The 19,417-nt window shown below is 39.1% G+C and overlaps 2 protein-coding genes across 6 annotated transcripts; one reads left to right on the top strand and one right to left on the bottom strand.

Moving 5' to 3' along the window:
• nsmaf (neutral sphingomyelinase (N-SMase) activation associated factor) lies at positions 1-13,653 on the bottom strand. Of its 2 annotated transcripts, none has more exons than XM_048266137.1 (31): positions 13,474-13,653; positions 12,844-12,933; positions 12,541-12,628; positions 12,389-12,453; positions 12,132-12,168; positions 11,785-11,835; positions 11,603-11,674; positions 11,439-11,486; positions 11,268-11,320; positions 11,030-11,159; positions 8,868-8,939; positions 8,651-8,759; positions 6,839-7,015; positions 6,443-6,522; positions 6,126-6,216; positions 5,818-5,881; positions 5,492-5,543; positions 5,279-5,399; positions 4,925-5,056; positions 4,787-4,829; positions 4,391-4,548; positions 4,171-4,282; positions 3,990-4,048; positions 3,823-3,890; positions 3,621-3,688; positions 2,854-2,977; positions 2,604-2,687; positions 2,327-2,477; positions 1,970-2,072; positions 1,570-1,679; positions 1-1,354 (listed from the first exon to the last, which is right to left on the bottom strand). In XM_048266137.1, the coding sequence occupies exons 1-31, from the start codon at positions 13,509-13,511 to the stop codon at positions 1,260-1,262; spliced, it is 2,745 nt and encodes a 914-aa protein (XP_048122094.1). In that variant the 5' UTR covers positions 13,512-13,653; the 3' UTR covers positions 1-1,259. The 2 variants fall into 2 exon arrangements, with proteins under 2 accessions (XP_048122094.1, XP_048122095.1); XM_048266138.1 differs by having other exon boundaries at positions 12,132-12,165.
• On the top strand, positions 12,426-18,198 carry LOC125309318 (gamma-glutamyl hydrolase-like). 4 transcript variants are annotated; one of them, XM_048266141.1, is made up of 9 exons: positions 12,426-12,511; positions 14,880-14,988; positions 15,153-15,203; positions 15,282-15,366; positions 15,789-15,927; positions 17,231-17,337; positions 17,443-17,533; positions 17,733-17,867; positions 18,017-18,198. In XM_048266141.1, coding segments are annotated over exons 2-9 (735 nt in total). In that variant the 5' UTR covers positions 12,426-12,511; positions 14,880-14,986; the 3' UTR covers positions 18,142-18,198. The 4 variants fall into 4 exon arrangements, with proteins under 4 accessions (XP_048122098.1, XP_048122099.1, XP_048122097.1 ...); XM_048266142.1 differs by lacking the exon at positions 12,426-12,511 and adding an exon at positions 13,154-13,403; XM_048266140.1 differs by lacking the exons at positions 12,426-12,511; positions 14,880-14,988 and adding an exon at positions 13,154-13,403.
• Positions 18,199-19,417: the final 1,219 nt, after the last annotated feature.

The raw sequence follows: 19,417 nt of genomic DNA, 5'->3' as shown, positions 1-19,417 counted from the left end.
TTCATCATGGGGTTAATACTTTATTGGATCCACAGACACACATCATACAGTAAACGTAACTGAGAATGAGTGGATATTGGTCCTGAAAGCAGCCATCTGCTCGGTCATGCTATGCCTACCCCCTCTCCACCCCTGAGAGCATGGAGCAGGCTTAGGCTTTGTAAAATAAATAAACACCTGGTTTCAAGAAAACCATTAAAACACCTTTTTTCATTAAAACAAAGTGACGGATAACGTTTTTTTTTTGCGTACAAAACAAATGATGAAAATGCAAATGCACTAAAACAATAATGTGCCATAATAATAATAATAATAAAAAAAATCACTTCTATTGACATTCCATTATTGGACTATATACAAAACCAAGACATGATATTTTTTGTATTATATGACTGATAAACAATGATTTTGATGGGGTTGCAAACATACACACAAACCTCCATGATTGCTGAATTGTCTGTATTCAGAACCTTTATAAGAATGCTCTCTGCACTCAACTGTTTGTACAAAGATGTGCACCGCCTTCACTGGTTTGTTGCAACTGCATTGGCGTGTGTGCGTGCATGAGTGCACATCTGTAGATGTACAGGAAAATGTCTGAAATATGCAGAGCTGCTTTTTTTTTTTAACTAATTCAGTGGTTATGAGCACTTAAAAGCATATTGTTATTAGACTATTAATATTAATGTAATGTTAATTATATATATTTAATATCATGGTAGTCTTTGTCATGCAATGGGCCTGAATGCAACATAGTTGCTCCGCATTGTACATGTATCTATGTAATTAACTTTACTTTACAATAGATTTGTATACTGATTATTAGACCAATGAGAGCTTCACACTTCCAGTGATATTTTTGGTTTGCATGCTTGTACATGTGTGCTCCTGTGTGTGTGTGTGTGTGTGTGTGTGTGTGTGTGTGTGTGTGTGTGTGTGTGTGTGACAGCAAGAGGCTTGGTCTCAGTAACATTTCAATCAAATCTTTCAAGATATTAAGGCACATTTGAAAATATATCCTGATGTACACAATGAGTAAATCTAGACATCTCACTTCTGACAAGCACTACCACAGTAATAGCACTAACATGTTTATAAGGAAATGGCTACAAAGTACATAGTGCATATCATTAATCGGTACATACCAGTTACCCTTCTATTGCACCAGAGATTGCAGTATGATTATCATCCCAGACCACAGGGGTGCAAGTGTGTGTGTGTGTGGTGTGTGGGTGTGTGTGTGCGTGCATGTGCGCATTTTAATACTGTGGTTTCCACAGCATGATCTGTTTGTCTTCTCCACCTGTGATGACAGTGCTGCACTGTTCGCTCATCCACATGACAGTGACTGCACCTAGAGGACAGATGGGGAAGTGTGTATAACCACACAGCACAGTACACCGGCAAATAGACCTTTGAAGTTTGCCAAAAAAAAAGGACCCAATGCTGCCATCTTTGGGCAAAGATGCTACCTGGGCCTATTTGTAGGCGAACTTCAGAGGTCTATATAATATGAAATATGAAATATGACAACTGGTGTGATGTGTGTGTGTGTGTGACAGTACATACCTGTGTGAGCAGGCAGTTTTTGAGTTACTTTGCTACTGAGCAAGTCCCACACTCTGAGGTCACCTGACTGTCCACCTGAAATCACTGTGTTGCCATCCCAACAAAAGCACCTGTTGCCAAGGAAGTGTCATGTGACAGGATCAAATTATAAACTCACTAGTAGCAGGACTGTAGTTGCTTTAGAAGGAATTATTACACGGCTCTTCATAATGCTGCAGAATGCTCCATTCATTTGAATGGGCCTTCCCAACATTCGGTGGTCTGATATTTCTCGATAACAGACCGTTGCTAAGCATAACAGACCACTGCACGTTGGGGTCCGGTTCGCCCTGTCGGAACCTATTTCCCGATAATGACTAGCATTCTATACATTATCCCATACGTATTTAGCAGTGTTTACCTTTGCTCCTCCTCTGCTGGGACGGTGGAGATGAGCATGCCAGTCTGGACATCCGTGACCTTCAGGCTGGAGTCCTCTCCTACGCTGAGGATGTGTCTACTGTCTGCAAAACAAAAGGAGTAAGACCCCAGGGAAAATTAAATTGCTTGCAGGACATTCAGCTGCAGACAAAATAAAGGATCTCATATATGCATGCCAACAACACAGACAGTCCCATGAAGCTAATGTAAAGTTACTAGTTAGAAACAAGACTATATGTCTTCCTTAGAAAAAAGACTATACGTCTTCCTTAACACGCACACACAGACAAACACACGCGCACACACACACACACACACACACACACAAGTCACACACCAGGGCTGAATGCCATCTGGTGGATTTTGCCGGAGTGGCAATTCAATTGATGCAGGGGGGACAAACTTCCAATGTCCCAGATGCTGAGGATGCCATCTTTAGTGCCAGAAGCTAGAAGTGTGCCTGCTGGGCTGACAGCTATGCAGTTCACCTGAAGTGACACATTTATGGCAGAAGTTTATTTGATTTATTGCAGTAGAACTAATAATTACTATAAATGCACACACACTCTCTCATCTCTAAACAGACTGCAGGGAGCACACTGGTCATGACGTACCCCTGCATCATGCTCAAACTCTGCCAGCAGCTCAAACTGGCTCCTTTTGTTGCTGTTGACGTCAGCGGCCACACATCGCCACACCTATGAGATAAACACATTAGCATACACATACACACCACTGCACAAGTGCACACACATACAGACCAGTTCATGGCTGATTTTAATTGCCATTGTAGTGTACTTGATTGCTTTTATTAAAGGTGTCTCCCATCAAAGTGAATGGCTAACTACTGACTATCTAATGTACCTTAACAGTGGAGTCCCATGATGCAGTATACAGCTGGTCATCCTTCCAGCACATCTGACTGATAGCATCATCATGACCCATTAGGGTGTCCTGCCTCCTCCCAAACGCCACTGAGTAGAAATATCTATGGAGAAAAAATAAACAGAATCCGAAAAAGAGAAAGTGGGAGTAGCCCATACACGACCATATCAGAATGAGTCAATAAATGTTGCATGTGAAATTGTTGTACTGTACTTTGTACTTTTGAACAGTAACTGTAAATTCTAGTGAGATATGATCTTTGTCGGGCTGGCTCTGTAATTGGCAGTACACTTGAACCCCTAGAGTTAGTTGTTGAGGGAAGGATGTTGCAAAAGCTCCTTAACATTATGGACAACACCTCACATCCACTGAACGAACTACTTGTCAAACAACAGAGTGTTTTCAGCTGGAGGTTGCTCCAACTTCGCTGTAACAAGGAGCGTTATAGAAAATCATTCCTGCCCACTGCCATAACTATTTACAACAACTCCCCTTTGTGCCGTGAGAGAAAATCTTATGCTGAGAGTCAATGCAGTTTACAACGTCTTTAACAGAGACTATATCCAATTGTATTTATTTTTTAACTTGTATGTATGTTTATGTGTGATATATGTTTATATTATTAATTGCTGCTGTAACACCATCATTTCCCTTTGGGGTTGAATAAAGTAATCTATCTATCTATCTATCTATCTATCTATCTATCTATCTATCTGTCTACTAAGGTATTGCTTAATGGATCTTACACATTATTGTCCCACGAAGAGCAGACAACGGTCTGATCCTCAGGCAACATCAGACAGGAAGATAAGGCCTTAGGAAAATGTGCAAAATTTAGGAACTTAGGAAAAATACAAAACTGCTCGCTCAATAAACAGAAACAAACAGCAGAAAGAAACATTAGAGTACAAGCCATAGTGATTGTGGGACAGTTAATGTGACACTAACCATGTTAGAGAATGACACACTCCTCTGTAGAGCATTTGTGTCCCTGGAAAACATCTTCAGAGTGGAGTCTGTCAAGAAACAAGAGCTTGGTGACACTACTGACTTTGTATGGCTCAGTTATGCTCTGGTGAAAAGTATGGTGGGACATCACCACTGTTGTCGCTCACCTTGTGAGGTGGTGAAAATGGCTGAACCACTGCATGTTACTGCAATTCCCGTCACGGCCCTATGTTACCATGGAAACAAAAAGAAGGCAATCACAGCGTTTTTACCCACAATTGACCAAAAAGAAACAGAGAGAGAGAGAGAAAGAGAGAGAGAGAGAAAGATGCAAAGGCGCCAACTCACTCTTTGTGAATTTTGTGACTGGACTGAAGACTCAGTTTGCTCATGTTGCTCCAAGCCATTTTTTTGCTCTCCTCTGTCAGATCTTCAAATGATGAGTCTTCACTGGGCGACACTTGAATGAAACACATACATCACACACACACACAACAACTAGAATGTAATAAATTGTGGATACTTAATGTATCTAATATATTCCAAGTTGGGCGGGTTTTGGACATACATGGTGAGAGTTCACTGGAGGACGTGGTTGCTGTGGAGACATTGTGGAACCTGGGGGTGATCCTCTGAGGATGAGCAGTGGTGAAGAGCTGCCGTGGTGTTTGCCCAAACTCCAATATCTGAGTCAGCATAGCGATCTTCTGATCTGGGTCCTCAATGCTGATCAGCATGCACACACACACACACACGCACACACACAGACACATCCAACAACTTTGAAACACAAGTGAGACTTTTCTGTACATATTTTTGTGTGAACCCCTATTAGTTACTTCATCCTTTCTGTGCTATACTTTGTCTGAGTGGTGCTGGTTTCATTCCACAAACTCAGCTAGTCTAATATCACAGGGTGAGGAAGGTTTCATCAGAAACATCTGTTTCTGATGGGCCGACTTACCTATCACAGTCAATTCCTCCTTCATATGTTAATGGATGAAACACTGAAAGAGTGAGAGAAAAAAAATACATATTAACTACAAACTCAAACACATGATGAGCATCATCTAAATTGAGATACTACAAACAAGGGAGTTACCATTATGAGCGGCAATAGCTTCGCTGCCTTTCTGCTTGTAACCAAACACCAGATCGATCCACTCGTGCAGGTGCTCCGATACATACTGACTCTCCAGAGCACTGCGTAACTTCTCCAAGAAATCCTCTGCATCTGCATCACGCAACACACACACACACACACACACACACACACACACACACACACACACACACACACACAATACAGTAAATAGTAAAAGAAAAATCTGAGAAACGAAAACTGTAAACTCCTGAAAAAGGAAGTTAGATAAACATGTGGTAAAAGACCGTCAGGAAATGGAATACAGAACAGAGATGGAGGCAAGAATGAAAAAGACAAATAAATATGCTTTACCTGCAGCCCAAGGAGGAAGAACTACATCTCCCACACAGCAACCCCCCTGCCTCTTCCCCAGGTTTAGATTCAGCTCATTCTGCAGGAAACTGGAGTCCTTCCCATAAAACTCAGGAATTAACTACAGACACAAACAAACAGGAGGGTTAATACAAGATTATACTGTAGTGGTTTCTGACAGATTTAAACCAATGCTAGCTTTTGGCTACTCACCTCTTTAAAGTCTGTGGCTCCCTCTAAACAGTTCTTCCATGTCTCTGCAATACTAACGGAAAAAATGAAGGCACAGACAAGTGAGACATCCTCTCCTCCCCTTCTCTTCCAAAAACAGTTGCTTGCATGACTTAAACTAGTACAAAGTTTCTAATTTCTATGGAATGACCTTTTTTTTTTTTTTTTTTTCAGAAACGCAGACTTATTTTCCGCTTAACTTTGCCATTGCTTAAAAGAAAAACAAATGTACAGAAACCTTCTAGATAAAAAAGGAGGTGAAAGAGCCTCGCTCGGTTGCACACTGAGACTTTACTGTGGCACCTTACCTGTTGAACATTCGATCAGCATGGTCATAGCGTCCGTTCTGGAGACACAGCATGTGCTCTGGAGCTGTGAGACACATTGACCTTTGACATTTAGTCATTGGAGGAATGCTTTTTAATGTTCACAATAGAGTGTAACTATGTCTAAATGACTATGACTAAACCATTCAGGCTTCATTAAAACTAATAATGACTGGTAAAACTATAATGACAGGCTATTGGTATGTTATATTATCATTACATGTGTATCCATGTGAATGTGTATGTGTGTGTGTCATTGCATATGTGTTGCATGTTTCGTTGACACCCACCCACTCTAACTAGATAGAAGAGCACATATCCTGGAGATGAGTAGTGACTTCCGTACATGAAGCGAGGATCTGGCATGTCTCTATAACGTGCCTAAACACAAAACAAGAGTCACAATTTAATGTGCATTTCAGCGTCCAGCTGTGTATTTGTCATATCATAAACCTACAAATTACAAGATCACAGGAAAAAAAACACAAAGATGGGGAGAGAGTGAGAGAGAGAGAGAGAGAGAGAGAGAGAGAGAGAGAGAGAGAGAGAGAAAAGAGAGAAAGAGCCAGAGGCAGAAACAGACAGTGTCTATGTTGCTTCTTCTCACTAGTAATCTCTCCAGTCTCTCTGTGTTCAGTGCTCCAATTGGTTTACTAAAGTCCCGAAATGTAGCCGGATTCATCAGGTCTGTTGGAACAGAAAGACATTTCAACTAGGAATGTAATGATATGTGTTAATCTGTATCTCATATTACAGGTAGTTTCACATGTGTAGATCAATCAAATTGATCTGCAGTACAGCTATGTAAACATGTATGTATGTGTGTGTGTGTGATTATGACCACCATGTATTTCAAAATTCATGTATTTTGTTCATAACTATATGCATGTGTGACCTGCATGTGTGACCCACCACTGCCTTATGGGAAGAGCCTGTGTGTTTTACAAAACAACATGTGTAACTAATGTTAGTGTGAATGTATGTTTACGTAGATGTTCCTCACCTAGCCGTGGGCTGCTGTAGTCACTGATGACCCAAGGGAAGACGGGATACTGAGACAGGTCATTGACGCTGCGGTCAGCCAGGTTGTTGAGGTGCAGCAGGTACTGGTAGTTGGAAATGTGGCCCTTCTGCCACTGCAGCATGTAGCTCTCTGCTGTGTGTTCCGCCATGTGGTTCTCTGTGGTATAGACACAGCAGTCAGCTACAACGGTGTGTGTGGGTGTGTGTGTGTGTGTGTGTGTGTGTGTATGGTGGGATGCAAAAGTATTTAACCCCCTTGAAATTCATCACCATTTGAACATACCTACGTTTCCCCAAACAGTATTATTGTGGACATTTATATTTGTATGTACATGTATGTATATGATCAAATATAGCTAAAATAGGATATTTGTATATTTAAACCCCAGTGATTTTGAGTTCCAGATGGCAAATTATTCACAAATCTCTTTCTGGACATAGAAAGTACTCTGTCCAGGAGTCATGCCAGGTTGTGAAATAATACAAGAAATGAGGACTAGAGACAAAGTGATTCATAGGTCCGCATTAACACATTTATAGATGTTACTTATGAAATGGGGAGAGGTGTTATGGTCACATGACACTGAAATAGAGCTTTTTGGCCAATTCTCAAAGCACTACATGCAGTGTACATCTACCATTGACAGAGACTCAAGAAATACCATCCCAATTTTAAAATATGGCAGTGGTAACACCCTCAACTGTGGGATCTGGGAAACCTTTTAGAATTAAAGGGTCAACGAATAGAGATGCATTTTTACACAATATCACAAGAAAGCCTGTTGAAGTCAGTTGTAAAACTAAGGCTTGGAAGAGATTTTGCCCACCAGTAGGGTAATTATCCAATGCTAAATCAAAACTGGAGTGGCCCAAAAACAGTAAAGAGAATATGTAAGGGATAATGCCCGACGAGGTGTCCATTATCAGAAATAAATCACTTCCGCAAAGTCCATTTATTTCTGATAATGGACGCATCAAAGGGCATTACCATGGTCACTTACGAAATAAATAAATATGAAATCAATTACTAATACTAAATAAGTTTTAGAGCTAAAATCGGTAGTTTTTTCAGCTGTTTACAGTTGATTCCATTGTTGCGAAGCCTGCCTCCAGGCTCAACCGTCGTCCTACTATCGTTGTTATAGTTACCATTCATAAGCATTGATATGGAACGGCGATTAAACTTTTTTTTTACCAGATCTACTTCATAGGTGTAGTATATCACTTTTTAATCGACACCCTTTTCAACCTAGACCATGGTATAATCTAGAATAACTCAGTGAATTCTAGAATAAATCCAGCTAAGGGTATATGGCACTACAGTGCAGAACCAATATCCACCAATTTAGATACCCCATATAAATTCTATGGAGAGGAATTGGATCAAAACAATGCAGAACAATATGTAAAGCTGGTACTGTCACATCAAATGAATTAAGATTGCTATTACACCACAGGGGTTCTTTTTTTTTTTTTAAGTATATTTTTTTGGGCTTTTATGCCTTTAATGCAACAGGATAGTGGAGAGTGACAGGAAGTAAGTGGGAGAGAGAGTCAGGGTGGGAATCGAACCCGGGTCGCCGGCGTACGGTGCAGGTGCCTCAGCCAGTTGCGCCAAGGCTGGGGCCAAGCAACTTATCTAGCCTTCCAAAGTGTACTAAATAATAAAATACTTACAATGATTTGTGTGTGTGTGTGTGTGTGTGTGTGTGTGTGTGTGTGTGTGTGAGAAAGAGTGAAAGAGAGACCAAAAGGGAGGATAGGAAATGGAGACCAATGTGATGAAACTGACCCAGGAAGGTGGCAATGTAGTAGTAGAGCTCATCCCTGTCTTTGGTGTGGTAGAACTTCAGGTAAATGTCTGAACAAAGATCCGTCTCGGAGCAAAACACCTCCAGACCCTGAAAAAAAAATACAGTACACAGGAAACTGAGCATAGGAAAGGCCTGAGTCCAAAATAACAGTTGTTTGTGTTTGTTTGTCTGAACCAAAGTCAAGCCATAGCTTACCAGTGGGCGCAATCCATGCCTCCTCTTGTAGATGCGTCTGACACTGTGAAGCCGAATCTGCACCACTGAGTCCTAGGTGAAGAACAGCAGGAGAGGCCACACAAACAAGTGGTGGTGAGGGAAAATGGATATTGCATGAAGTATGACGGCATAGATAGTCGATGTGTGTGTGTCTGACCGATGACTCTACTGACCACTGTTCTATGGATGGCTCCTCAGAAAATGATTAAAATAGCTATAATAACCATAATATGGTATATTATATTATGGTATATTTTACCTTAATGCAAATAAGACAGCCAATATTATTGGATACCTGACTGTATTGTCCTAGAGCAACGCTATTTGTAAAACACATCTGGACTGAAATTAGAAAGGAAAAAGGGAAAGCAAAAAGCTACTGACCAATAATTCGTCATTATATTAATATCATTTAGCAATTTAAAAACACTAGGTGGCCTTAAGACTCCCCCAAAAAATAAGTGGACATATCTCACACTGATCGTGACCTCAAATAAAAAGTACTACAAACAGGGCAAAAGGAAGAGTACTTATTAACTAAATGTATAAGTAACTAATTAACAATTACACCAAAAACCTAAATTTCGGCCTTGAGACAACTGCAAAAATAACTGGGCTCAAGTCAGCCAGCTGTGACTTTCTCATGGCCTTGTTGAAAGCTATCAACAGCAAGAAAAAAGGTAGTAAGCATATTAACAAGCACTAAATACATGTGGTACCTCTCATGCATATGCTACAACCCCAGATCAGAAAAAATTGGGACATTATGTAAAATGCAAATAAAAACAGAATGTTATAATCTGCAAATCTCGTAAACTCATTTTTAGTTGCTAAAAGGACACAGACAACATATCAAATGTTGAAAAAGACAAATTTGACTATTTCATTGAAAATATATGTTCATATTGAATTTGATACCAGCAACACGTTTCAAAAAAAGTTGGGATGGGTGTAACAAAATGCTGGAAAAGAACCATTGTCTATGAGCACAGTTTGATACTAAATTCAGAAATGCTAGTGTAAACTTTACCATGCAACAGCCAAAATTGTATTAGACATGATAAAGAAATACCACTGAGGTAACATGGAAAAGGTTAACATGGACTGAGGTAACATGGAAAAGGGTCCTGTGGTTAGACCAATCAAAATCTGCAATTCTTTTTGGAAATCATGGACTCATCTGGGCTAAAGAGGAGAGGGCCTATCCAAGTATCCAACATATCCAACTTTTGTGCTTTTAGTGCTCAGCTTGAAACCCAGCATCTATGACGGTGTGGAGGTGCATTAGTACCTACAGCATGGGCATCTTGCACATCTGGCAAGGCACAATCAATTCTGAATGATGTATACGTGGCAGTATAAGTTTTGAGCAACATATACTGCCATCCACGCAATGTTTCTTTTCAGGGAAGACCTTGAATATTTCAGGAAAACAATGCCAAAATGAATTCTGCACATATGTCAACAGTATTTCTCCATAGAGGAAGTCCAGGTGCTAAAATGGCCTGTCTGCAGTCCAGAGCTGTCAAATTAGGGTCATCATAGAATGAAAAACATGAGTAAGAATACCTCATACTGTTGAGCAACTGAAATCCTATATCGGGCAGGAATGGGACAACATTTAATTCCCAAAACTCTAGTAGCTGGTCTTCTCATTTCCTAAACATTTACAGAATTTTGTTAAATGAAGAGGAACTTTTTTTGGAAACATGTTTCTGGCATGAACTTCAAAATTCATATAATATATTTTCCATGAAATAGTAAACATTTTCATTTTCAACATTTGATATGTTGTCAATGTCATTTTTGCTGCTAAATATGGGTTTACAAGACACATTCTGTTTTTATTTGCATTTTACGTCCCAACTTTTTTTCTGATTTGGTTTTGTACATTTTGGAAGCTCAAAATAACATTCAAAACAAGGCCATATAAGACCATGAAATATTTGTGGGATTTAAGATGTCATCATATCTCTGATACATGCTAATCGGTCAGCCTTGACTCTATCAGCCTTGACTCTGAAAGCTGTACTATTGTAATGTGTGTAATGTGTTGTAGCCAGCATAGAGTTAGCATGGCCACATCGTGCTATATTAAGGTGTGGCGCCCAAGAAGACCAAGGGCAGGTGTGAGTACTCACAGGGTAGCCATTGAGCGGTTGGAAGTAGAGGTTCTGGTCAGTGATGCACACATGACCTGGGTTGGTCACCAGAGGAGAGATCATCTCTGCCTCACACTCCATGTGGGGTAGCTCTGAGACACTCTGGAAGCTAATGGACACAGGATTGGACAAATCGTTACTGGCAGCAAAGGAGACAAAGTGAACAGGTCTCTAATGCTAGTGCGTATGACAACAGAAACAGAACTTTTCCTCATACCTATTTTTGTCAAATGAAGTTCTTGCCAATCTGGACTGTAAATTTGCTGCTATCTGAAAAACAACACAACATGGTTCTTTCAATATGTGACTAATTGATTTGGTACACAGCAAATATAGACTGGCCCTTGTGGCGTATTGTGTGAATGTATGTACATGTGTTATGACTGACCATGGCAGTCTGATCACCCAACTTATCCAGACAGGATGCCCTGTGCAACTGATAAAAAAAACATCAGTAAGATGATTACATTATCAATATCTGGCTGCAACAAATGAGCTAAAACGTTATTCAGTTGACCAGTGTGACTATCTAATTGTTTACATCTTGCATACCTGCAGTAAAGTTTGCACAACATCCTCAGTTTTTCTTGATATCTCTAGTTGAAAAAGAATGTCTTGATCGCTCTAGAAAAAGGCCATAGAAATGGTCAGCAAGGTTCAACAAGTTCAACAAGAACTAACATTGAACTATGGTACTATCAATAGTGTGTTTAAAATGTGTAGACAGCACCAACCCTTTCAATTTTGTACGGTGCAACAACATTCCCATCTTTAATAAGGTAAACCTAAATGAAAAAAGCAAGATCACATTTGAAAATAAAAGTTAAAACCGATGCCACTGGGTATAACATTTGATTAGATTAGATTATAAATTAAATATAAATATAAATAAAAGTATAGATATGTGCAATGTATTAGCAGTGTATGACCAACATGTAAAGATATGTGCAGTGTAATAGCAATAACATTATAGGAGTAGTAAAACATAAGTGTATGTGCAGTATGAACAGTATAAAGAGCAGTAGAATAAGGCTGGCTATGTAAATATTTAAATGTGACATATAAAATCTTACACACTTACCTGTCTGCTTTCCATTGATATACATGGAGGCTTACTTCTGGAATTTAAGAGTTAAAATAAAATAGAGAATTTAAGGTTAAAATAAGTTAAGTTGTGAATATTCTGACAAACATAAACATTGAACACTACAAACAGACATTCCCTAGACCTTGGACCCTACAGTATTTACAACTAATTTAATTGATTTTCTTGTGTGTTTATCCTAACGATCACTTTTAAGAAAGAGGATTTCAGCAGTCTGTAAAAGCTCTGCTTACTCTGTAAAAGGATTTCGCTCATTGTCCTCTGTTGCTTCAATCCTCCTGCAGTCCTTCAAGGGAATCTTTGGGTAAAAGATAAAGAGTAAGACTGGGCAAGTACATCTGATTGTGTGATTCGAGGTAAGTAAAATGTGGAAGCTGGAGTCTACCTTTAGTATGGGCTGAGACGCATCCTCTGGCTCAAATATGACAGATTTTGAACAGACTTTAAAAGATCCTCGAAACTTGCAGGGGGCACTTAAAAGAAAAGTCATAGTGTCAGTAACTGGTGAATATCTATTTTTTTTTTTTAAATATAGGAGTTAACAATCTCTATGTCTTGGCCAGCAATTTAGTGTGTGGCACAAATGTCTATTTGTCTTATAGAGCATTCACATTTAATTCACCTTTATCTCAAGGGCAGAAACTAAACACCAGATCACCACATACCTCACCCTCTGCCATTAGCTTACCTGTTCTGGGATGAGCATCTGGTGGTCAGCTGATACGCTGTGTGTTGTTCAAAATAATACTCCTCTAGATCCAATAGCAAGAGCGAGAATCTAATGGATGCGTTGCAGACAAATATACATATATTTTCAAATAAAGGATATGCCTCATATTTACTTAAGCTTCGACAGAGAAAAGCAAATGTTCCTCAATGTAAACAGAAGTATAAGCAATTAAACACGACTGAATGTTTCCATAGGGCTATCTGAAATTCCGACCGCGAGAGCAGCCTAACTTAGGCTAGAGGAAACATCTTGAAAGGAAAACATTCTTGAGGGCCTTTCTTACATGGACTATAGGGCTTTGATATTACCTTGTTTCAACGTAGCCTATGCATAAAATACAACCTACAGTAGATGGCACGGTACCAACGCATCAGACTACATGAAATGATGTCAGGCCTGCAAAACATGATCCAGCGACCTCAATTCATAGCTTACGCCCGCAGTCAAAGCTACTGCCCGGACGACGAGGTGACGGGCTGAGTCCAGTCACATCCCGTAATGTGCAGTTCTTCTCAAAGGTAATGCTTCGATTCCATAACGCATTACTCGCATTTCACATAAAGGTTTCCGAACAATCGATGGACTAACCTTTCTTTAGATCGCTCCTTTTTCCTAATGAAAGCCATCGCGCGCCGCTCACCCCGTTGGAGAGAAGCGCGTGTAATGACTTCCGTAAACACGGAAATCCTGTAGGGTTGCGATGAGAGTGGTAGGAGCTCAATGCCTATTGCCTAACATGGCCTGTGTCATGGACACACCACATAATGGATGTTGCAAGTGCCACTGCGAGCCTTTAGATTTATATTTATAACTATTCCCCAAAACGACGATAAAAGAGACGGAGAAAAATATGTAATATTAGGCTTCATAGTAAGTAAGTAGTAGGCCTAGGCCTAAGTCAAATTTATTAGGCACATTTAAAATACAGTGTAGGCTACACTGACCAAAGTGCCTTACAAAGTGCAAAAAAGACAGTACATAACACAAACACATACACATACTGTACACATAAGAGTACATAAATGCAGATATCAAACAATCATAAATGGGCAGGAAATGCTAAGGTGAAGAAGTGTGCCTAGGTTTAAAACTATCGATGGAGGGAGCATTTGTAATGGAAGGTGGCAGCTGATTTCATAGACAAATAAATTCATTATTTGCCTGTTTGCATCATTAATTTGTAGAACACTGATTACAACCTCATTGTTAATGTGTTTGGTCATCTAAGTTTCACTCTTTTCTTCAGAGTAGGCTGACCACGGTTTTGTGTGGGAGCTCATTCAAAATCCTCACACAGTTGACAAGTAAAGTAATTTGCTGTAGTTGGTTATGACAGGACAACTTGAGACTCAGATACAGTGAGATAGAGTATTCATCACATGCACATAGAATTGTACAGACCAGTACTCTCTCAGTCCCTGGATTGGGCATTTAGCTAAATCATGAGGCAGGTGGATCTTATAAAACCCCATCTCTCTGTTTTGTTAAGCTACACTTCTGGCCAGCCTCCATCCAGAATCATGAGGGTGTTCTCTCTTGCCTGCCTACTTATAGCACTCAGTGGAATACCTGCAGCTGTTGTTCCACAGAATGACAAGAAAAGAAATGATTGGACTTGCAACAAGAAAAACCCAATTAAATTAATCTTCAGTAGTGACATACTTCAGGCTTTATTTGTGTGTTTTTTTGTGATTATTGCATGCTTATTTATATGATCTATTTGTGATCATATTTTTATATAACAAACCTATTTGCTAAGGAGGCATATCAGCCCAGAACTACCATCTAGTGATGTGAAAAGGCAAAAAGAAGTAAATATTGAATTTGTTAACTGGAAATTAATAAAGGAATTTGAAATACAAATATCGTTATATGAGGTATTATATTACTTTACCAAATATACCTATGTTGAAGCCTTATATTTTACCTGAAGCTACGTTTTCATTCATATTGTGTTTTTTTTTTATTCATCAATACTGTTTTTTTCTACTTAGGTATATTGGCACAAGAGTTAAAATATCCTGAGCCTAAGCGTAATTCCTACATTGCTGCATCTTATGTCAAAACTCTGGAGGCTGCAGGAGCACACGTCGTGCCTGTGATGTAAGAGCAGCCTCATGTATTAGTAATGGGATCAGTAGGATTCCTCACAAGATGTCTGTCTAAAACTCTCTTATTCACCCTCTCCATAATACATCTGTTTATGTATGGTTGACCTTTGCATGTGTGTGTGTGTGTGTGTGTGTGCGTGTGTGTTACTTTAACAGGGTTAATCGGACTGAAGAAGAATACCGTCATTTGTTCAACTCTATCAATGGGTAAGCTGTGGAAAATATCAGTATTGTACATAGTTATAATGTATAGAAAGGTGAAACTCAGATATTTCATTCTTACAGTATTCTTCTCCCGGGTGGAGCTGCAAACCTTCTGACATCAGGATATGCTAAAGCGGCTCACATCTTTTACAAATTCGCTTTGGAGGTTTGTGAGTCTTATCTTGTTTTTATATAGAAACCTATGTAGAAAATGAGAGGAGGTTGTACCTCTATTAAGGAAAACTTTATAATCAGTGTTGACTCATTAGATGCATGAAGTTCATGCAAACACAAATAATTAAAAGGATTCCTGAGAGTGTGGGACACTTACTCCTGGCCTAATTAATTACACTATTGCCCCCAGATTGGATATTTCACTTACAATTAATTGACTAGTCCATGGTTGTAAAGTATTGCATTATTTTTCATATTTTAACAAACCTGTAAGCATGACAAACTACTCCACTGTCATTAAGTACAGAGCATAATAACTCTATGTGTTTCTGTGTTTGTTTTTTTGTTTATTTATGTGGCTGAGGGATTTGTTAATGTGTGTTTATCTGTACATCTGTGTGTGTTATAACACAGGCCAACTCCCAGAGTGATTACTTCCCAGTGTGGGGTACTTGTCTGGGATTTGAACAGCTGTTGGTAATTACAAGTGGAGAAAATCTGCTGTGTCGAACTAACACCAGTGGAGTGTCTCTGCCACTGGAGTTTACACAAGGTCAGTGTGGATCAGATACTGAGGACAGCCACCATATATCTCTACACTTACACTAACTATTCTTAAGTATTTAAGCTTTGAATTTAGCCTTACGTCGTCATACTCAATTCTAGTCATTAGAGTCTGATACTGCTCCATTGGGATGCGATGGTGCGTGTTTCAACCGATACAGGGGTTCTTCCTCTCCACAAAACATTGTTCTTGCGCTGTCAATATCTTGTACAACAGACGTGATAGCGAAATCTAAATGTCAAACGGGAAGAATGAAACACTTTTGATTTAAATGTCACTTACAAAGACATCGTACCATACTGATAGCTAATATTTTGTCACTAGCTACCTACATCTGTCCTCTGTCAAACACAGTTGCATTTTCAGCTCTGAACAAAACCGTTCAGGAGTTCTGGTCCAACCGTGACTCCGAACAGCTCCGGTTCGGGCATAGTTGCTCCACAACGGAACAAGTCCAGACCGAACTCTCCGACCTCAAATGTTGTGGGTGGGGCAAAGTTAGGCTGGCATCCAGGCTACTTTGAATATAGACATGAATATTAAACTGACGTTTCATCACAAAAATGAAATTAGAATCAACAGTGTCATAAAGGTCATATTAAGGTTAACATCACACTTACGGGTTAGTCAACATAATCCTATACAGATAGATAGATAGATAGATAGACAGATAGATAGATAGATAGATAGATAGATAGATAGATAGATACTGTATTGATCCCCAAGGGGAAATTCAAGAACATTATTCAAGAACACAGTACATTAACAAACTATTATAGAGGTATAAAGAAGCCTCTTTAGCTAACAGCACTGATATTTTAATAATAATTGCGTTAGAAATTATAGGGTCAAGAGGAATGGTTCAATAGATAGATAGATAAATAGATAGTGTCATTTATCAAGAGGGAAATTATGTCTCTACATTTTACCCATCCTTGGTTAGTGAACACACACAAAGCACACAGCGAGTATTGTGAACACACAAACCTGGAGCAGGGGGCAGCCACTGCTGTGGCAGCTAGAGGGCACATGGGGGTTAGATGCTTTGCTCAATGGCACCTCTACCATGGATGTGGACATGGGAGAGCAATATCAGCCAATCCCCCGCCTACATTTTTCCTACCCTTTGTTCTTTCTCTCTATCTCTCTTTCAATTTCTCTTTCTTCAATTTTTCACATCAACCATCTCTTATCTGTTTTGTCACACTCTCTCAATTTCTCTGTCACCCTTTTTACTCCTTTCTCAGTGCCCTTCTTCTCATCTCTCCTCATTCTATCACTCATTTATCAGATGCCGCTGAGAGCAAACTCTTTAAAGATTTCCCACCAGAGGTGATGACAGCTCTGGCAACTGAAAACATCACAGTGAATTTTCATAAGTGGAGCATCTCCATGGAGGTGTGAGAAAACAGTACAGAATGTCAGTATTGCATTACGTAACATTACATTACATTACACAGTGATTTTCATCTGTGTTAATCTGGATTGATTTCTCTCTTAAAGAATTTCACCAAGAGCGAAGAGCTGAGAAACTTCTACAAAATCTTAAGCACCAATACAGATGGAAACATAGAGTTCATTTCAACAATGGAGGGTGAGGACATCAGTGAAAATATGTGTGTGTGTGTGTGTGTGTGTGTGTGTGCGTGCGTGAGAGAGAGAGAGAGAGAGAGAGAGAGAGAGAGAGAGAGAGAGAGAGAGAGAGAGAGAGAGAGAGAGTGTGTGTGTGTGTGTGTGTGAACCATTCATAGTCTCTGTGTCATTTTTCAAAAACTTTTTTGGACTTTGTATAGCATATGACTATCCTATATATGGAGTCCAATGGCACCCTGAGAAAAATGCGTTCGAGTGGAGTCAGACATACTACCCTCACACACCATCTGCAATCAAAACCACCTTCTACATGGCAGACTTCTTTGTCAATGAGGGTATGCTATAGTAGCCTTATAATTAAACTCTACATAATTGGGAATGAAGAGAACTTGCTTGGGAAACAAAATCACCAGTAGATTATGAAGGGCATGAGGGAGTGTAACCTGTGTAACACTATCGGATGGTTTGATGTTTCCCCTCACAGCAAAGAAAAACTTACATTCCTTTGCCAGTGAAGAGGAGGCGCTGAAGCATCTGATCCAGAACCACAATCCAGACTTCTCTGGTGCCGATGGCTCTTCTTTCCTACAAAAGTATTACTTTGAGTAAACCAAAATAAATGTATGTTTGTTGTGGACATATCATAAATAAAAAAAATAAAAAAATATCAACAGACAAATCTTGAAAATGAAATCTTGATTATAATATGACATGCTGGTGATGTTTTGGATGTGCACACCTAGTAAACTACAAGGCCAAACGACTAGGTCTATAGATAGATAGATAGATAGATAGATAGATACTATATTGATCCCCAGGGGAAATTCAAGGTCTCAGCAGCATACAGACTGCGTATATAAGTATATAATATAAAAACACAACTAAGCAATAAGGACAGTAGAAGATAAAGAATATGCTAAATATACTAAAATACAAATTATACTAACTAAACTTAAATACAATATATAAAAATATACTAAAATACAAATGACAAAAATACAAATTATACTAACACTTAATCTAAATCAATTCTAAAAACAGTATCCACATAGTGGTGATTAATCAATCAGAGGCGCTTGAGAGGCTATAAGATACCAATAGACTAAAGTAGGCCTGTCTATTTCAGCTTTGAAGCTTACTTTATTGTTAAAGGTTTGTTAAGTCTGTGAAGCTTAACACTGGGGAGCAGTGCTACCAGCTGAGATATTCTGCATTGTCAGACAGATTATTAAGATTAGCTACACTGTTTCTTAGCTGTAACTGATAGGAGCCATGTCCTACAGTTTGAGTTATTTGGTGTTTACAATTAGTTCAGTTAAAATAATTAAAAGTGTGTTGAGCAAGACTTGACACCTCCTACAGTGTGCATACAGTGACCATAAAAGAGGTGTGTCTGATGAGCCCCATATATGAAAACTATTCTGCATTGGTTTGGAGTCACTAGGTCATATGGCTTGGGAGGTATTGAAAAATGGAGTCTGTTTCTTTCTATGAAATAATGTATTTTCTTTAAAAAAAATCATATAAAATACAATGTGCATACAGTCGCTATAAAAAGAGGTGTGTCTGATGAGTCCCATATAGGATAACTATTCTGCATTGGTTTGGAGTCACTAAGACATAGCCAGCACCATACCATGCTGTGTAGGCTATATGTGTTGCCATTGGTTAACATTGAGTGAACTCACCTGAAAGAGAACTTTAACAGTTATGAATATTGGTTCAGTTCATCATGACTGGAAAACCGCTTATGTTCTCCTTTAAAGAGCCTAGGATATATTCATAAATGTTACACTTTCCACCATTTACATGTTTGAAGTAAATGCACATTTACTCAACTTAAGATTTTACCACCCTGGCTTGTTTCTTTCTTGATTTAGATTAA

Source organism: Alosa alosa, chromosome 16 (assembly GCF_017589495.1).
Source record: "Alosa alosa isolate M-15738 ecotype Scorff River chromosome 16, AALO_Geno_1.1, whole genome shotgun sequence".
Taxonomy (NCBI): domain Eukaryota; kingdom Metazoa; phylum Chordata; class Actinopteri; order Clupeiformes; family Clupeidae; genus Alosa; species Alosa alosa.
The sequence above is the reverse complement of the archived record's forward strand: the minus strand, read 5'-3'. Positions and strand labels throughout refer to the sequence as shown.

Bases quoted from the DNA above. Each gene is read 5' to 3' on its own strand.
- nsmaf (XM_048266137.1), bottom strand. From the start codon at position 13,511: ATGGCTTTCATTAGGAAAAAGGAGCGATCTAAAGAAAG. The intron at 11,675-11,784 runs GTTGGTGCTGTC...GCCTTTTTCTAG, and splicing joins CACCGTACAAAATTGAAAGG to AGCGATCAAGACATTCTTTT. The intron at 3,891-3,989 runs GTGAGCGACAAC...GTTTCTTGACAG, and splicing joins CATTTTCACCACCTCACAAG to ACTCCACTCTGAAGATGTTT.
- LOC125309318 (XM_048266139.1), top strand. From the start codon at position 16,852: ATGTCTCTACATTTTACCCATCCTTGGTTAGTGAACACACACAAAGCA. The intron at 17,338-17,442 runs GTGTGAGAAAAC...TCTCTCTTAAAG, and splicing joins AGTGGAGCATCTCCATGGAG to AATTTCACCAAGAGCGAAGA. The intron at 17,868-18,016 runs GTATGCTATAGT...TTCCCCTCACAG, and splicing joins AGACTTCTTTGTCAATGAGG to CAAAGAAAAACTTACATTCC.